General features: G+C 63.1%; 9 protein-coding genes across 9 annotated transcripts; 5 read left to right on the top strand and 4 right to left on the bottom strand.

The window, feature by feature from the left end:
- Positions 1 to 709: 709 nt before the first annotated feature.
- SIS1 (Molecular chaperone (DnaJ superfamily)) lies at positions 710 to 2,103 on the top strand (the record flags this gene model as incomplete). The annotated part of the gene is made up of 4 exons (XM_069349410.1): positions 710 to 736; positions 800 to 928; positions 1,074 to 1,261; positions 1,308 to 2,103. 4 exons carry the CDS (start codon positions 710 to 712, stop codon positions 2,101 to 2,103), a joined length of 1,140 nt encoding a protein of 379 aa, XP_069212954.1.
- A 653-nt stretch (positions 2,104 to 2,756) lies between these two features.
- IER3IP1 (Immediate early response 3-interacting protein 1) lies at positions 2,757 to 3,357 on the top strand (the record flags this gene model as incomplete). The annotated part of the gene is made up of 4 exons (XM_069349409.1): positions 2,757 to 2,847; positions 2,883 to 3,038; positions 3,254 to 3,281; positions 3,330 to 3,357. 4 exons carry the CDS (start codon positions 2,757 to 2,759, stop codon positions 3,355 to 3,357), a joined length of 303 nt encoding a protein of 100 aa, XP_069212953.1.
- A 336-nt stretch (positions 3,358 to 3,693) lies between these two features.
- Q8F55_000757 (uncharacterized protein) lies at positions 3,694 to 4,406 on the top strand (the record flags this gene model as incomplete). The annotated part of the gene is made up of 4 exons (XM_069349408.1): positions 3,694 to 3,852; positions 3,886 to 3,964; positions 3,998 to 4,132; positions 4,171 to 4,406. The coding sequence occupies 4 exons, from the start codon at positions 3,694 to 3,696 to the stop codon at positions 4,404 to 4,406; spliced, it is 609 nt and encodes a 202-aa protein (XP_069212952.1).
- A 209-nt stretch (positions 4,407 to 4,615) lies between these two features.
- Q8F55_000756 (uncharacterized protein) lies at positions 4,616 to 5,527 on the bottom strand (the record flags this gene model as incomplete). The annotated part of the gene is made up of 2 exons (XM_069349407.1): positions 4,616 to 4,754; positions 4,794 to 5,527. The coding sequence occupies 2 exons, from the start codon at positions 5,525 to 5,527 to the stop codon at positions 4,616 to 4,618; spliced, it is 873 nt and encodes a 290-aa protein (XP_069212951.1).
- A 452-nt stretch (positions 5,528 to 5,979) lies between these two features.
- Positions 5,980 to 6,288, bottom strand: Q8F55_000755 (uncharacterized protein; the record flags this gene model as incomplete). The annotated part of the gene is made up of 3 exons (XM_069349406.1): positions 5,980 to 6,102; positions 6,135 to 6,153; positions 6,188 to 6,288. 3 exons carry the CDS (start codon positions 6,286 to 6,288, stop codon positions 5,980 to 5,982), a joined length of 243 nt encoding a protein of 80 aa, XP_069212950.1.
- A 504-nt stretch (positions 6,289 to 6,792) lies between these two features.
- On the bottom strand, positions 6,793 to 7,633 carry Q8F55_000754 (uncharacterized protein; the record flags this gene model as incomplete). Its single annotated transcript, XM_069349405.1, has 4 exons — positions 6,793 to 6,825; positions 6,908 to 7,008; positions 7,141 to 7,312; positions 7,439 to 7,633. The coding sequence occupies 4 exons, from the start codon at positions 7,631 to 7,633 to the stop codon at positions 6,793 to 6,795; spliced, it is 501 nt and encodes a 166-aa protein (XP_069212949.1).
- Positions 7,634 to 7,906: 273 nt separating this feature from the next.
- Q8F55_000753 (uncharacterized protein) lies at positions 7,907 to 10,302 on the bottom strand (the record flags this gene model as incomplete). Its single annotated transcript, XM_069349404.1, has 11 exons — positions 7,907 to 8,040; positions 8,077 to 8,171; positions 8,208 to 8,370; positions 8,406 to 8,653; positions 8,701 to 8,869; positions 8,914 to 8,983; positions 9,021 to 9,142; positions 9,179 to 9,664; positions 9,703 to 9,812; positions 9,859 to 9,953; positions 10,000 to 10,302. The coding sequence occupies 11 exons, from the start codon at positions 10,300 to 10,302 to the stop codon at positions 7,907 to 7,909; spliced, it is 1,995 nt and encodes a 664-aa protein (XP_069212948.1).
- An 885-nt stretch (positions 10,303 to 11,187) lies between these two features.
- Q8F55_000752 (uncharacterized protein) lies at positions 11,188 to 12,427 on the top strand (the record flags this gene model as incomplete). Its single annotated transcript, XM_069349403.1, has 8 exons — positions 11,188 to 11,226; positions 11,485 to 11,496; positions 11,545 to 11,733; positions 11,776 to 11,890; positions 11,940 to 12,025; positions 12,079 to 12,147; positions 12,188 to 12,282; positions 12,328 to 12,427. The coding sequence occupies 8 exons, from the start codon at positions 11,188 to 11,190 to the stop codon at positions 12,425 to 12,427; spliced, it is 705 nt and encodes a 234-aa protein (XP_069212947.1).
- A 420-nt stretch (positions 12,428 to 12,847) lies between these two features.
- Positions 12,848 to 16,300, top strand: CDC60 (cytosolic leucyl tRNA synthetase; the record flags this gene model as incomplete). Its single annotated transcript, XM_069349402.1, has 3 exons — positions 12,848 to 12,901; positions 12,959 to 13,288; positions 13,340 to 16,300. The coding sequence occupies 3 exons, from the start codon at positions 12,848 to 12,850 to the stop codon at positions 16,298 to 16,300; spliced, it is 3,345 nt and encodes a 1,114-aa protein (XP_069212946.1).
- Between the last annotated feature and the right edge of the window lie 231 nt (positions 16,301 to 16,531).

Genomic DNA, 16,531 nt, shown 5'->3' with positions numbered 1-16,531 from the left:
ATGTGGGTGAGACGGCAAGGGTGTGCGTGAAGGCCTCGGCGGCGCTCGGTATTCCCTCGGCATCGGCCCAGTAAGGGCCGTAACTGTCGCTCTGGTGTGACGGATACGGACCCGTAGAGGTGGGCGCGGTGGGCGCCGCATCCGATAGCCAGGACCAGGACCATCACGTCTCGCGAGCTCACGCCCGCATCTAGGTTGTGCGAGATCGCGGCGTCGCGGCGCGCGGTGCACTTCTACGCGATTCTGACGGCCGGATTGGGGCTTTGGCTGGGCTGCGGCTGGGCTGCACACGACGTCATTTCAACGACGCGGAACAGGCACGGAGCGATTAGGACGCATTAGAGCGGTAGGACAAACCAATTAAATCAGTCTCGTCTGGGTGGTAATACATTTGCCCAATTTGATTCCGTCGAGTCGGGCTGGGCCGTGGGTGTTGCCAGAAGACGCTCGGCCATTCTATTCGATTGAGGTCACTCGTCACTGACGACCCAGCCAGCAGGCCAGAACGACCAACGGGGCACGTCGGTAACACACCTCGACGGCACGGCATCCCACCATCCCATCCCATCGCGACTCTTTTCCTCACACCGACAGACAGATCACACGTCTCTCTCTCTCTCTCTCTTGCTATCACCCACATCTACATCACCACCACCCTCATACCCCTGCTGTGCACACCTGACCCAGCACCCCCCCACCCCCCAACACCATGGTCAACAACACCGAGTACTACAAGGTGAGCCACGGCGAGCGGCGGCGCACGCATCCACCAACGACGACGACGTACTAACTCCCACAGGTCCTGGGACTATCCAAGGACGCATCCGAGGCCGAAATCAAAAAGGCGTACCGCAAGGAGTCGCTCAAGTGGCACCCGGACAAGAACCCCGGCGACAAGCGCGCGGCCGCCGAGGAGAAGTTCAAAAAGGTGCGTACGGGTATGGGTGCGGCGGGCCGGGGCTGCCCTCGGCTGTTGGCGTAGACCTCGGTTCGGCTCGGCTCGACTCGGCGGTCGGACGACCAGCTCGGGCCGCGGCGCACCCCGCGATGGTGAAACCCTACTGACGTTGCAGATCGGCGAGGCCTACGAGGTGCTCTCGGACCCCAACAAGAAGTCGGTCTACGACCAGTTCGGCGAGGACGGCCTCAAGGGCGGCGGAGCGCCCAACGGTAGCGGCTTTGGCGCCGGCGGATTCCCCGGCGCCGGCGGAGGCGGCGGTGGCTTCTCGTACCACGCCACGGACCCCAATGACATTTTCAAGTGAGCAGGGCGTGGATTGTGAGGGACGACGTACTGACGATTCCAGCGCATTCTTCTCGTCGATGGGCGGCGGCGGAGGCGGCGACGAGTATGCCTCGTTTGGCGGCGGCGGCGGCGGACCCCGCATGCGCTCTCAGCGCAGCGCCGGTGGCTTCCCCGGCGGTGGAGGCTACTCGTCGTTTGGCGGTGGCGGCGGCGGCTTCCCCGGCATGGGCGGCGGCATGGGTGGCATGGGCGGCATGCCGGGCGGATTCGGCGGCGGCGAGCCCGAGAAGCCTCCTCCTCCCCCTGGAGAGGTCGTCAAGCCGCTCGCGCTCTCGCTGGAGGAGCTGTACAAGGGCGGCACGAAGCGCCTCAAGATCACGCGCCACCTGCGCTCTGGTTCGACCGAGGAGAAGATCCTCGAGGTCGCATACAAGCCCGGATGGAAGAAGGGCACCAAGATCAAGTTTGCGTCTGCGGGTAACGAGGACGAGTACGGCCAGGCGCAGACTGTGACCTTTGTCGTCGAGGAGAAGCCGCACCCGCGGTTCGAGCGCGTCGACGACGACATTATCGTCAAGCTCAACATTACGCTGTCGCAGGCGCTGCTTGGCCCGGACGGCGGCGGCGCCATCACCAAGGAGGTCGAGACGCTCGACGGCCGCAGGATAAACGTTTCGCTGCCGGCCGGCGAGATCATCCCGCCCGGATACGAAACCCGCGTCAAGGACGAGGGCATGCCCGTGTCCAAGGCGGCGAGCGTCAAGCGCAAGGGCGACCTGATTGTCAAGTGGAACGTCGTCTTCCCGCGCACCCTCACCGCCCCGCAGAAGGAGGCCCTCCGCAAGGTCCTCGGATAGGCACCGGCCACCTCGCACCACTAGCATCCGCGGGTACTCCACCCAGCATAATCTGTCGGGCCGGCACGACCGCCACTTAGATTCAAGGAGCTGGCCGCCGCGCGCCGCGCGTGCCGCCGGTATTATGTACCACATTGAAGCATGAACAAATGTATGAATGCGAGCAGGGGGGGGGACGGTATGGTTTGGAACGGTACGACCAGATGGGAAACCACGGGCCAGGAGTGGTCGTGAGCGTTGCCAAGAGAAGGTCCTCTGCATAGGGGCGAGCATCCACACGTGAAGCTGGACATGGTCAGCGAGTACTGTACATGGCATGCATGAGTATGACGGCTGGTAGCACGGCAGACAGTCTCAAGCAATGGAGCAATGTAGCAATATCGAGCACCAGCCGCGTCACGTGTCCGCCACGTTTGCCTGACGTCGATCGCGTGTCGTCCAGCGCATCTTGCATTGAGCGACGTCGAGATATTCTTTGCAACAAGCAACTCTTCCTCCCACTCGACGTCCACAAACGATCAACAGCCAGCAGCGGCAGCAGGGCACGACGCGGCGCATCGCACACCCGACAAGCTAAACGAAGCACACGGCCAAGACAAAAGCACACCGGACTCGACACCTCCCCTCCCCCTCCCCCTCCCCCCACGCCTACCATGCTCGGCTTCCTCGGCAACGTGTTCTACGCGGCCCTGCTGCTGACCAACGCGATCGCGATTCTCAACGAGGAGCGCTTCCTCGCCAAGAGTGGGTGTGCCGCGGTGTTGGCTTGCTGACCGCAGTCGGATGGTCGGCAAAGGCGCCAGCAGCGGCCAACTCGGGCTTCGGCGCCGCGCCAGACGCGTACGGCGGCGGCGTGGGCTTCGACACACCCGAGGGGGTCAGCCTTAAGGCCAAGGTCGTCAACCTCATCAGCGCGGTGCGGACGCTTATGCGATGTGAGTGGGGGGGGGGGGGCTGCCCTCGCGGGGGTGCATCATGTCGCTTGATCGGTAGAGAGGCCACCCGCTGGGTCATGTCGTCCTCGGCCTCGACTGAGGGGCGTAGGGAATGGCCTCTCGACGGAGATCATGCATCAGACGACGCTCTCCTGCGCGGGCGGCCCGAGAGGGGGGCAACGGACCCGCCGTCGTCGACTGTGCTGACCCCGCAGTGCCGCTGATCGTCGTGAACGCGTTTGTGTAAGTCTGCCGCGGCGCGGCGCCATACGCACACGTACTGACCAGCAGGATCCTGTATCTGATCATTATCCCATGAGTTGGCGCGGTGGAGGGAGTCGTGAGAGACGGCGGAGGCTGGAGAATGAGGCGGGCGGGGGGAGCGCGGCGGGCGGGGCGGACGCGGCCAGGCTCTAATTCATATGCATTATTACGTCCATCGTGTGCTGCGGGTGCTGCGGGGCTACGGGCTGAGGTGCATGCAGCGGCGGCGGCGCGAGCGGCAAGCGGTGACGGTGGCCACGAGGAGTGGGAGCCAGCCTTACCAGTGGTGACGGCCCGACGCGGCGCGTGGTCGGCGCGTCGAAATTACGCCGCCGCCGCCGCGCGAACAACACAACAAACCTCCCACTCTCTCTCATCCACCCACCCCACAATGGCACCAAAAGCGCCCGCCCCCCCCAGCCGTGCCGGCGCGCCAGGCGCCTCGGACGCGGCCGCGTCGCCCGCGCTCGCGCAGCAGCGGCAGTTTGCAGCCACGATCGCCGACCTCGAGCTGCCCAAGACGAGCCTGACCAAGCTGGCCAAGGGCTCGGTGGGTGCGCCGTCTCGGGCTAGCTGACCCCAGATCCCCGACAACGTCAAGATGCAGCAGGACGTCGTGCACGCGCTGATGCGCTCGTCGACGCTCTTCATCTCGTATCTGAGTGAGTCGTGCCCTAGACCCGGCTGACCCCCAGCGGCAGCAGCGCACGACCAGGCGCTGTCGCGCTCCGGCAAGTCGATCACGGCCGCCGACGTGCTCAAGGCGATCATCGAGCTGGATTTCGGCCCGGCCGACGCGCTCGTCCCGCTGCTTGAGAACGAGCTGCAGGGTGGGTTTTGGCTTGGGGGCTGGGCGCGCTGACAGAAGCGTATCGACAGCAGCTGATCGCGGCCAAGGCGGCCAAGGCGAAGCCTGCGGGCCCGGGGCGCGGGAAGGGCCGGCGCAAGAGCGGCGCGGAGGGCGACGTGAGCATGACGGGTGAGGGGGAGGAGGAGGGGGAGGAGGAGGGGGACGAGGGCGAGGAGGAGGAGGGGGACGAGGAGGAGGAGGGCGGCGAGGAGGGCGAGGGCGACGACGCCGACGAGGTCGAGGACGAGGCATAGGCGCGGGATTGAATCGATCAGACCTCTGCTGCGAGCGAGCAGCGGCGGTAGTCCCCAGCGGGACGGCGTTGCAGCGCCGCACCCATCACTCGGCCCACCTCGACCCAACCGCCCCACCCTCGGCGACGACCCACACCGGCCCCCCCCCCCCCCCCCGACGACGCCCCCGTCGCTGTATACTTGTACATGGCATGAACCCTACAGACCAACTAGCGTAGACAACAGAAGCAGCCGCGGACCTTGACCTGGCCGGCGGGCGTGTCGGCCTGGGCGCGGAACTGGCCCGAGGCCGAGTGCTGCGACGCGCGGACGTCCATGCGGGCCGTGGCGGAGGGCTGGGTCGTGATTCTGGCGGGCGTCAGCGGGGAGGGCAAGGGCGCGACTCACTGTTGCGGCGGGTACCGCGGGGGGCTGGGCGGCATGGGGGCCGGCGCGAGCGGCGTGCGGTGCCCGTAGCCTGGGGACGGGGGGGCAGGCGCCGGCGCGGGCGGCAGGCGCGACGCGTACCCCGGGCTCGGTGGAGGCGCGTACCCCGGCGAGGTCATGCCGTTGACAGTGGGCACGGGGAAGGCGAGCGGCTCGACACTGTCGAGAGTGTACGAGTGGTGCGAGCGCCGCGGGGGGGAGGTCACTGCGCCGAAGCTGCGCGGGCTGGCGACGGCGGCGACGTCGCCCTCCACCCCCTCCACCTCGTGCGCGTAAGCGTTCTCCGGCGCGTACTCGAGCTTCGGGAACGCAATGTCGACCCCGTGTCCGCGCGGCGGGAACTCAAACGAGCGGCGCGGGAGGTCGACGCCGTACTCGAGCGGCTCGCCGAGGTCGAGCCCGAGCGCCGTTGGCGTCGCCTGCTGCGCGCGCAGGCTCGGCGCGGGGTCGGGCGGCGTGACGAGCGGCGGCTCGACCAGGTGGTAGTGGGTATGGGCGTGGGGGTTGGCCTCGCCGGGGAGGTGGGCGTGCGAGCGCGCCGAGTGGGACGACGCGCGGCGCGAGTAGGCCGAGTGGGACGACGCGGGCGTCGCCGTCGCGGTCGCGCTCGCCGACGCAGCGTACGAGTCGTACACTTCGCCCGGGGCGTACGCGCTGCTCCTCGGCACGGGGGAGGGGGGCGCGGGCGAGATCATGCGATGGTGGGGAGCGCTGACAAGAAGGCTGCTGACTTTGTTTGACTGACCCGACGGCGACGACGCCGAGGGACCGACCCTCAGCCGCCAGCCTCAGCGCCACGGCACGCCCTGAGGCTGGCTGGCTTGGCTGGCTGCGCCGGACCGGCGGGCGGCAGTGATGCGCAGTGATGCGCAGAACATGGCACGATCGTGTGTTCTGGATACAGTGGAGAGTGATGAGCGTGGCGGGGGAAGGGTGAGGGAGACGGCGGCGGAGAAGACAGGACGACGGCCTTCCTTCCCGCCGCCACACGGCCACACGCCAGAACTAATCGTGCATCCGCCTCTATCAACAGCGTATCGGGCCTCTGGCGTCAGCCGTGCCGCAGCGCAACAACAAACCTCGAGCATGCACCCGCACCCGCACCCGCGCTCGCGGCCTCGCAAGCTCGGCCGGCCGCTCCGCGGCCCTAGCAGCACAGCTCGTCGCAGCAGCAGCACTCGAGGCAGCAGCACAGGCCGACGCCGAGGCCGAAGCAGCCGGCCTGGGCGGCCGCGCTCGGCCGGCTGTCCTGCTGCTGGACGACGATGATCTGGGGTGAGCGGGAAACAGCAGCAGGCGTACCTGGGGCTGGGGCTGCATGCTGCGGGTCAGCTTGGAGAGGGCGGCGCACCCACCCTGGGTTCGGCGCGTACTGCCCCGGAGGAGGCGCGAAGCCCGTCTGCGGGCTGTACGCCGGCTGGCCGTTGTAGTATCCCTGCTGGGGTGCGTACGACATTGTGGTGGGGGGGGAGGGAGGCTGGTGAAGACGATGAGGAGCGACGACCGATGCAGCTCGCGACTCGCGACATGAAACCTCCCCACCCACCCACCGCGGCCACGCCCACCCCACGCCCCGTGCGAGTCCGTGCACTGGGCGATGCGCGGATTTGGCCGCTCGTCGGTCGGCGGTGGCGAGCAGGCCACTGGGCCACTGGCCACTGGGCGCGTGCAGAGCGCGCCGTGCGGCGCAACCCCACCCAGCCGCGTGGGCAGAAAGGCTGGCAGCTGCCCCGTGATGCCGGCGCCGCGGCACCGCGACCGCGCGACCACTTGCCCACGTACCCACGTTTGACCCGGCGAGATAAGCAGCTTCGCCCAGCTCGTCCTCGCCGCGCGGGCCACAGGCCACACCTTGCTCGCTGCGCTCGCGCGCTCCCTCACTGCTCACACGCTGCATCGATCGCCGCTAGGAATAAACTATCAGCTATTAGCACTCTGGATCTCGACCCGGCACTGGACACTACGGCACGACTTTGCCGACGACATTGTAGCGCTGCGTGGTCAGTCGACTGGCCTGGTCACGACCCCGTGGCCCACGCCTCGCGCTCGCTGCGCTCGCGCACTCCCGCACTCACCTTGGCAAAGAACGAGTCCCACTGGTCGAGCGTCTTGCGCTGCGCCTCGTTGAGCGTAGAGTAGTCGGCGACGGCGTCCTTTGCGTCGAGCGACGACATGCCTGAGGCGTGGTCAGCACTGCGATGTACATGGGCTGCGGCGACGGGTTGGTGCTTGCTCGGCGCAGCTTGGGCCTGCCTCGATCGCTCCCAGCACCTTCCCCGCCACCTCGCACCGCGGCACCCCCACTCACCCAGCCCCCGCGACGCATCCTTGCCGGCAAACACATTGTACCCCGAACCCTTGCCGTACATCTCCGTCTTGGCCGACACGTCGTACACGCGGCCCTTGATCGCGACGTAGATGGGCTTGGACGGGTCCGAGCCGTCAAACTTTGCGAGCTCGGCGACCGAGATGGGGTCGTCCTGCGTGTGTTAGCAGTGCCAGCATGCAGCAGCGCGTACCTTGGGCGGGGCCAGGTCGGCGGCGGGGGAAGACATGACGGATGCGGACTGGGGTCAGATGGGGCAATGCGCAACTCCAACACTTACTGCTGCGACTTTGGCGCCGGCTGGTTCAGGCGCCGATGACTTTGGCTTTTGGGGAGGTGCTGCGGCGGCCGTGGAGGCGGAGGCGGCGGCAGGGACGGTCGACGCGGGGCGCGACTTTGTGTACAGGTACGCAGAGAGGCCGAGAGCGCCGGCGACAAGTGCGGGGGTAGAGGTGAGCGTGTCGAGGATGCCCATGGGGACTGGTGCAACAACAACGAGCGATGCGTGCGAGCGCCGAGACAAGGGCAGGTGGTGACAAATGGCGTCGGCAGCGACGTCGCCGGTTTACCCGGCCTTTATAGTCTCCGAGATTGGCCACTGGCTGGTGGCAGTTCATTGTCCATGACGCCTCCAGGGCAATCTACATGTCTACTTTACATCTATGCATGGCGGGGACGTGGGCGCCATTCAAAGCTGTATACACAGATACGAAAAGACGAGAAGACCAAGTGAGAAAAGGCTCGTTCGCTAGTCGTCGTCGTGAGACGAACGCTGGAACAGCTTGAGAATGTCGGCCATCGACAGCTTCATGTTCTTGACGCCAGTGCCCGAGAGCGCGGCCGCGGCGAGCTCGCGCTTCGAGTCTTGCAGCTGAAGGATACCTGGCGGGTGAGCGAAGGGACGTCCGTTTTACCCACGATTCTCCACAGTGTCAGCAATCGTGAGCTTGTGGATGTGCACGTCGAGCTGCTGGCCCAGTCGATGCGCTCGGTCGAACGCCTGGTCCTCGAGACTGAAGAGTTAGACAAGTCTGCAAACGCTAACTCACGCTGGGTTCCACCACAGGTCCATCAGGATGACGTTGTTGCAGCATGTGAGGTTGAGACCCGTGCTACCAGCCTTGAACGAGATGAGGATGACCCTCACAGACTTTGAAGTACGGATCTTGTTCAGCACGTCCTCGCGCTGATCAGCACGCAGGGAGCCATCGTCTGGAGGTCAGCCTAGCCCAGCACACGCCACTCACATCGAACGTGCGGGATGCCGGCGTCGCGCAAGAACGGCTCGATGAGGTCGAGGAAACTCGTAAACTGGGAGAAGATGATCGTCTTCTCCTTCTTCTTGCTCCTCTCGTCAATCTCCTTGAGGAGCTCGAGCATCTTGCGGATCTTGGCACTCGATGGCGGGAGATCTCCAGGCTCGACCGACTTCTCCCGCGACCGGCGAGTAATGTCCCAACAATCAGGGCACTGAGACTTGGTCTGGTCCTCAAGGCTGGGCTGGTCAGCTGGCACAACCTAACCAGGCGCAAGCACACTCACACCACGAAGCAGATCTCGCACTTAGCCTCCGAGATGATTCCAGTCTTAGCAAACATGTCCACGAGGTCGGCCGTATCCTTGTCCACACCCTCGGGCTTCTCGGGCTCGGGATCCAGAGCGTCCTTGTCGACTGCAAGGCTCTTGGTTACGAGGGCGGGGTGGTCACAGGCTAGCAAGTTAGCGAAGCCTCAGGTAGCAGTGTCATCATCGCACCTTGACGCAGTCGCAGAAGCATGCTGAGAACCGACGTGTAGTTGGACATGGCAGTGCCGCTCCTGAGATACTGAAAGGTCAGCATAGTCCCCGGGTCGTCTACCTACCCTGTTCATGGTTAAGTTGGTCTTGTGTTCAAGAGCATCGTAGAAGGCCTGCTCGTCGTCGTCGAACTGGCATTCGACCACATTGACGTTGCGGGCCGGCAGGTTGAGAATCGGCTTTCCATCTGCAGGGTCAGCGGGCTCACACAATACACACGCACCGATCGTCGCGTCCTTGGTGCGTCGAAGCATGATGGACTTGAGGATGATATGCAGACGCTTCATTGCGATACCAGTGCGGCCTTCCTTGACCTGCGACGAGATTCGGTCCTTGAACGTCTGCCAGTCGTCGAGGGGCCTGGCGCGCAGGAACTTGAAGAGCGAGTAGAGCTCGTCGACATTGTTCTGGATAGGCGTACCGGTGAGGCACCAGCGGTACTTGGCACGCAGCTCAACCGCGGCCTTGGCCGTCTGGGTCTTGTGGTTCTTGATGTTTTGCGCCTCGTCGATGACAATGCGGTACCACTTGACGTCGAACAGGCTTCCCGGGGCGGCCTTGGGCTTAGGCTTCCTCTTCTTAGGAGCATCGCTGTCGCTGTCACTGTTGTCCACCGGAGGCTTGGCCTTCTTCTGAACAGCATTATACTCGGCACGGAGAATGTCGAAGGTGGTGATGACAACGTCAAACTTCTCCAGCTCCTTGCCAGCTGGGGTGTCAAAACAGGCACCAAGGACTGCGACGTACACTTTGCTCGGGACGAGCCATGGTGGGTCGTCACCTTGAGCAACCCTGGCTGAGTCTTCGTCCTGCACTCGTTCGCCCACTGGTCCATGACGGCCAGCGGGGCAATGATTCTGCAGCGTCAGCTAAGGTATCCCCCCAGAGTAACGGCAGACGCACAGAGTCCCTCCCTTATACACCTTCTTCTCGGCTGTCGTACGCTGGCCCTCGACAATGCGAGCGAGTGTCTGCACAGTCTTTCCGAGACCCATGTCCTAAGGAAGGTGTCAGCCCCTCCCTACGACGCCTTCATGGACTCACGTCGGCGAGAATACCGCCATACTTTCTGCCTTTCTCGCGGTCGCGCATCCACTTGACACCGCGGACTTGGTGGGGCATGAGCTTGATGTTGGGCGCGAAGCCGTCGATGATCTCGTCACCAGGCTCGCGCGAGTCACCTTCACCGTCACCCACGGCCCCAGCGAGGAGGTCACGCATCTGCTCGTCGGCATCCCCAATGTGACGCTGGAAGTCCTCGGCCGTGATCTTGGCCTGGTCGAGGTCAAAGTCCTCTCCGTTCTCGTCGACCTCTTCCTTCTCGCGGTCTGGGTCGGGACTGCCCATGCTGGACGAGGAAGGAACAGCGGATATGGCTCCTGGCTGCAAGGCCCAAGTGGGCCAGCCGTTCTGGTAGCCCGCCACGTCGGGTTGGTTGAACGGGGACGGCGTGTTTGTAGGTTGAGCAAAGGCTCTTGAAGGCTTGATGAAGCTGCTGAACGAGGAGGAGGATTGTTGCTTTGGTATCGAGGATGTTGGAGGTTGATATACGAGGGAAGGTGGACCTCCGCCGCCTGCCTTCCTTCTGGGCGTCGCTCCTTGTTGCTTGCCTCCTTGTTTGAGAATGCTCGCGCCAAACGAATGATCTCCAAAGTCGTCACGTCGGGACGCGGCGTTGACGGGCGCAGGCGGCGGGGCCATGGCGGCTCCCCCCCGGTTGGCGCCCCGAGACGAAATCAGAGGAGCAACCGATCGCTGTGAGGTCGATCTCTGCGTCTCATTGTCGTCGTCGTCGTCGTCTTCAGAGTCGGACACTAACGACACAATCTCGTGGTGAGATCGGTGGTTCTTTGGTGTCGGTGCAGTAAACTTTGGCGAGGCTGAAATGTCGACGAGGTCGGCATACGGGTCGAATCGTTTTCTGAATGACGACCCTTGGCTCATAGTGGTGGTGGTGGTGTCGTCGTTGTTGCTGATAAGAGGTGCAACAAGTGTGCAGAGGGGCGAGCGAGGGCGCGGGGTGGGGCTGGTCATTGTTTTGTTTACATTGGCTGGGGCCCGTATGGTGCAAGGCGCCAAATGACAAAGTGGAGGTTGGGTCACGTGGGTCTAAAGAAGTCGGGAGCTCAAGTACGTCAGGCAGGGAGGGACCGCGTCCTCTCGACCTTTTGAGACATATTCTTGACGACCAACGCTCATTCTCGGGCACATACAGCCTGATCAACACGCACAATGTCCACGACGGCATTCATGAGCCTTCCCCGCGTGTCGGTGGGACTGTTCGACGGAGCGGGGACGTCTTCCCGGCAGCTACAGCCCCTCCTCAGGCGGGGCCTCCTGCTCGGACGAGCCCGGTCGACTCTGTCTTTTCGGCCAGAAACAACCTCATTGTTAGCTGTTTCAAGAAAATCACGTCATGTGGTCTCGCCTTCGACCTCACTGTCGCTTCGTCTGCTCGGCACGGCTCGAAACTTCTCTTCATCGACCCCACGGGCAAATTCGGCTAAGGGAACACCAGCTGCCCCACAGAAAGAGAAGGAGGTGAGGGTCGCTGCAGCTGGCTTCAAATGGGTCTGACGCGCTCCACAGCCCTTATCATCCGAGCCTGCAAAGAAGGGGACAGAAGAAGTCACCGAGCTGCACGAGTCGCCATACACGCTTCCAAATGCCTTGACATTGGCCCGAATCGCGTCGTGCCCCTTCCTCGCGTACGCGATTGTTCAGGGCCAGTTCGAGCTGGCGACTGGTATCCTGGTAGCCGGTGGTTTCACGGATTGGGTACGTGCTGTGATGGTCCAGCTGCCTATACTTACGCCACAGCTCGACGGCTTCCTTGCGCGGCGGTGGAACCAGAAATCCGTCCTGGGGTCCATTCTCGACCCTATGGCTGACAAGGCGCTCATGACGACGCTGGTTGTGACTCTGACATACAAGGGTCTTCTTCCTCGTGAGTTGGCGGTAGCGTAACCTCTCTGACATATCAGTCCCTCTCGCCGTCATCATCTTCGGACGCGACCTTGCCCTCTCGCTGTGGGCGTTCTACCTCCGGTACAAGTCGATTCCTCCGCCGGTGTGTACAGAGAATCACGCTATATGCCCTGGGTACCAACTGACACCTCGCAGCGCACTCTGAGGCGCTACTTTGACGTCTCTATGCCATCAGCAGAGGTCCAGCCGACCCAGATCAGCAAGGTGAGTTGATCAAAGGTTCTTGAGCCTGACAACTCCACAGATCAACACCGCTCTACAGCTCCTCCTCATGGGCTTCACCACAATCTCGCCGTTGATAACCGCGTTCCCCACTGATGGCATTCTCCAGGCATTGCAGTACGTCGATCACGATCGCCGTTATCAATCACTGACACGCCTTAGATGGACCGTGGCAGGCACCACCATTTGGAGCGGCTTCAGCTACGTCGGAGCGTCGGGCTACAAGTTCTTGAAGCCCCCAGGAGCAGGCAAGAAGCCGTAGCATGCATGCATAGAGGAGATACATAGCATGGGAGCAATGGACGATGGAAGAGTGTGGCGCGACTGTAATCCACGTCATTTTTTTCGCCGATCCTGAAAGTCGGACCTTTGGCTGTTCTTTTCTGACTCGGGAGGAGACGAGCGCGGCGCGGCCTGCTGCCTCGACGTCGAGCGTTCAACTCGCCTCCTTGCCACCAACAACTCACCTCCTTTTACTCTCCACTACTCAAAAGCAAGAGCCAGACGGTGTCCTGGCTTTTTCATCACGATACCCGCAGCCCCCGTCTATCGCCGCGCGCTGCTCGCTCACCACTCTACTCCCTTCCATCTGAGGACAGCGGCTACTGTAATCTCTACCCGGCTGCTACAACTGTCCTCGACTACCGCATACCCCTCTAAAACCTACTCGCGACAGTTCACCATGTCTGCCCCCGCAAAGAACGAGGCGCCCGCGCCGGTCGTCGTCATGGAGAAGGTGAGTGACCACGAGCCCGGGCCGCTGTCAACGTGCCAAACTGACCTTTCGTGACAGACCGACAAGCGTGACTACCTCATTGCCCTCGAGAAGAGCGCGCAGGAGGCCTGGGCCAAGGACAAGGTCTTCGAGACCGACCCCGCACCCCTTCCCGAGGGTGTCTCGTCGTACGCCGACTTCTTCGCCAAGGGCCTTTCAATTGAGGAGGTCCAGGAGAAGCACCCCAAGTGGTTCGGCACCTTCCCCTACGCGTACATGAACGGCTCGCTCCACCTTGGTCACGCCTTCACCATCTCCAAGATCGAGTTTGCTTCGGGCTTTGAGCGCATGCGCGGAAAGCGCGTCCTCTTCCCCGTCGGTTACCACGCCACGGGTATGCCCATCAAGGTGAGGACTTGCCCGCGCCAATGACGGGGTGTAGCTGACAATGTCTACCAGGCCTCGGCCGACAAGCTTATCCGTGAGATGGAGATGTTCGGAGAGGACTTTGCTGGCTTCAAGGAGCCTACCGAGGAGCCCGAGCCCACCCCAGCAGCTCCCGCCGGCAAGGCGGCTGCCTCCAACGACCCCGCCAAGGCCAAGAAGGGCAAGCTCAACGCCAAGTCGACTGGCCTCAGCTACCAGTTCCAGATCATGGAGCTCATCGGTGTCCCCCGTGACGAGATCAAGCAGTTCGCCGAGCCCCACCACTGGCTCGAGTACTTCCCTCCTATCGCCAAGGAGGACCTCTCGGCCCTCGGTGCCCGTGTCGACTGGCGCAGGCAGTTCCTCACCACCCCCGCCAACCTCTACTACGACTCGTTTGTCCGCTGGCAGATGAACAAGCTCCACGACCAGGGCCGCATCAAGTACGGCAAGCGTTACACGATCTACTCGCCCAAGGACGGCCAGCCCTGCATGGACCACGACCGTCAGAGCGGTGAGGCCGTCAACCCTCAGGAGTACACTGCTGTCAAGAGCAAGCTTCTCGAGTGGGGACCCAACGCGCCCAAGGACATCCAGCAGGCTGTCGGCGGCAAGACCGTCTACCTCGTCGCTGCTACCCTCCGTCCCGAGACCATGTACGGCCAGACCAACATGTTCGTTGGCACCAACCTCGACTACGGTCTCTACGAGGCCAACGACTCGGAGCTCTGGCTCATCACTGAGCGTGCCGCTCGCAACATGGCCTTCCAGGGCATCTTTGACAAGCCCGAGGGCGAGTACACCAAGGTCGCCTCGATCAAGGGTGACCAGGTCGTCGGCTCCAAGGTTGAGCCCGGATTCGGTCTCGTCAAGGAGGTCTACGTTCTCCCCATGGACAACGTCCTTGCCACCAAGGGTACCGGTGTTGTCACCTCGGTTCCCTCGGACTCGCCCGATGACTACCGCACCCTCATGGACCTCCGCAAGAAGGCCGAGCACTACAAGATCCAGCCCGAGTGGGCTGCTGTTGACCCCATCCCTGTTCTCTCGACTCCCAAGTACGGCGAGATGTCGGCTCCCACCCTCGTCACCGAGCTCAAGATCCAGTCGCAGAAGGACACCAAGCAGCTCGCCGAGGCCAAGGAGCTCGCCTACAAGGAGGGCTTCTACAACGGTGTCATGAGCATTGGTGACTTCAAGGGTCTTCCCGTCCAGGAGGCCAAGCCCAAGGTCCGTGAGCAGATGATTGCCGCCAACCTTGCTTGTGCCTACGCCGAGCCCGAGAGCGAGGTCATCTCGCGTTCCGCCGACGTCTGTGTTGTCGCCCTCGTCAACCAGTGGTACCTCGACTACGGAGAGGCCGAGTGGAAGGCCCTCGCCGAGCGCGCCCTCGAGCGCATGAACACCTTTGTTGGTGAGACGCGCAACAACTTCAAGGCCGTTCTCGACTGGCTCAACCAGTGGGCTTGCGCGCGTTCGTACGGTCTTGGCTCCAAGCTCCCCTGGGACCCTCAGTTCCTCGTCGAGTCGCTCTCCGACTCGACCATCTACATGTCGTACTACACTGTCGCCAACCTCCTCCACGAGGACCGCTGGGGCAAGGTCGGCACCCTCGGCATCACTCCCGAGGACATGACCGACGCCATGTGGGAGTACGTCCTCGGCAGCGGCGAGTACCCGGCCGACTCGAAGATTGGCCAGGAGAAGGCTGCGCACCTCAAGTACTCGTTCCAGTACTTCTACCCTCTCGACCTCCGTTCGTCGGGCAAGGACCTTATCCCCAACCACCTGACCTTCTGGATCTACGTCCACACTGCCGTCTTCCCTGAGAAGCACTGGCCTCGCGCTGTCCGTGCCAACGGTCACCTCATGCTCAACGGCAAGAAGATGTCCAAGTCGACGGGCAACTTCCTTACCATGAAGGAGGCTACCGAGCGCTTCGGTTCGGACGCTGTCCGTCTCACCCTCGCTGACGCCGGTGACGACATCACCGACGCCAACTTCGAGGAGACTGTCGCCAACGCTGCCATTCTTCGTCTCCACACTGCCTCGCACTGGGCCAAGGAGATGAAGGAGACTTCCAGCCAGCTCCGCACTGGCGAGTTCAACGAGTTTGACCGTCAGTTCCAGTCGGAGATGGACATCCTCGTCGAGAAGGCCTACGCCGCCTACGAGAAGATGGAGTTCAAGGACGCCCTCAAGCTCGGCCTGTACGACTTTGAGAACGCCCGTAACTGGTACCGTCTCATCTCGGAGCCCCACAACGGCGGCCAGGGCATGCACCGTGACCTCGTCTTCTCGTGGATCAAGAACAACGCCCTCCTCCTCACCCCCATCACCCCCCACTTCTCCGAGGACATTTGGCGCAACATTCTTGGCGAGACGAGCACCATCCAGAACGCTCCCTTCCCCAAGCCCTCGGCCCCTGTCGACCACGTCGTCCTTGAGGAGCTCGAGTACATCCGCGGTGTCGTGGACAACCTCCGTGCTGCCGAGGCCCAGCTCTCGCGCAGGAAGGGCAAGGGCAAGGGCCCGGCTATCGCCTTTGACCCCACCAAGCCCAAGGCTGCTCGCATCTACGTCGCCACCGAGTTCCCCGAGTGGCAGACCCAGGTTGTCGACGTTGTCCAGACTGCATGGGACGAGTCGACCCAGTCGCTCGACGAGACCAAGATGCGTCTGGCGCTCGCCGACGCCGGCCTGAGCAAGGACAAGAAGGCCATGCCCTTCGTCCAGGTCTTCAAGAAGAAGGTGCAGACCCAGGGCAAGCGCGCCTTTGGCCGCTCGCTCCCCTTCTCGGAGATTGGTGCGCTCAAGTCGCTCATCCCTTACATCAAGGTGGCTCTCAAGTACACCGACGTCGACGTCGTCTCTGTCGCCGACGCCAAGGCGCACATTGCTGCCAACGGCGAGACTGACGGCTGGGCGGCTGACAAGACCGAGGCATCAGAGCCAGGAACACCTGCTGTTCAGTTCTGGAACGTCGAGGCTTAGGGATAGTATCTGTAGAGCACAGCAGGGTGGGTGCTGCGTGTCATATTGTTAGAGCGCATGCACGGTGTAGGATTGCGGGGGGGTGGGCGCCACTTGAGCAGAGGGCGTCGGTGTGTAAGTGGTCGCCACATTGGCGGAGCCACGAACGAGGCTCAACTTGCACCTTGGCTTCACACTTTGCATGCACTTCTTCAGCTTACTACGCTCTACACGGACGCCACCCCTTAAAAC

The sequence above is a fragment of the Vanrija albida genome (genome assembly GCF_041260175.1).
Source record: "Vanrija albida strain AlHP1 chromosome Unknown contig_1, whole genome shotgun sequence".
Lineage (NCBI taxonomy): Eukaryota > Fungi > Basidiomycota > Tremellomycetes > Trichosporonales > Trichosporonaceae > Vanrija > Vanrija albida.
This window is presented reverse-complemented; position numbering and strand designations above follow the sequence as displayed.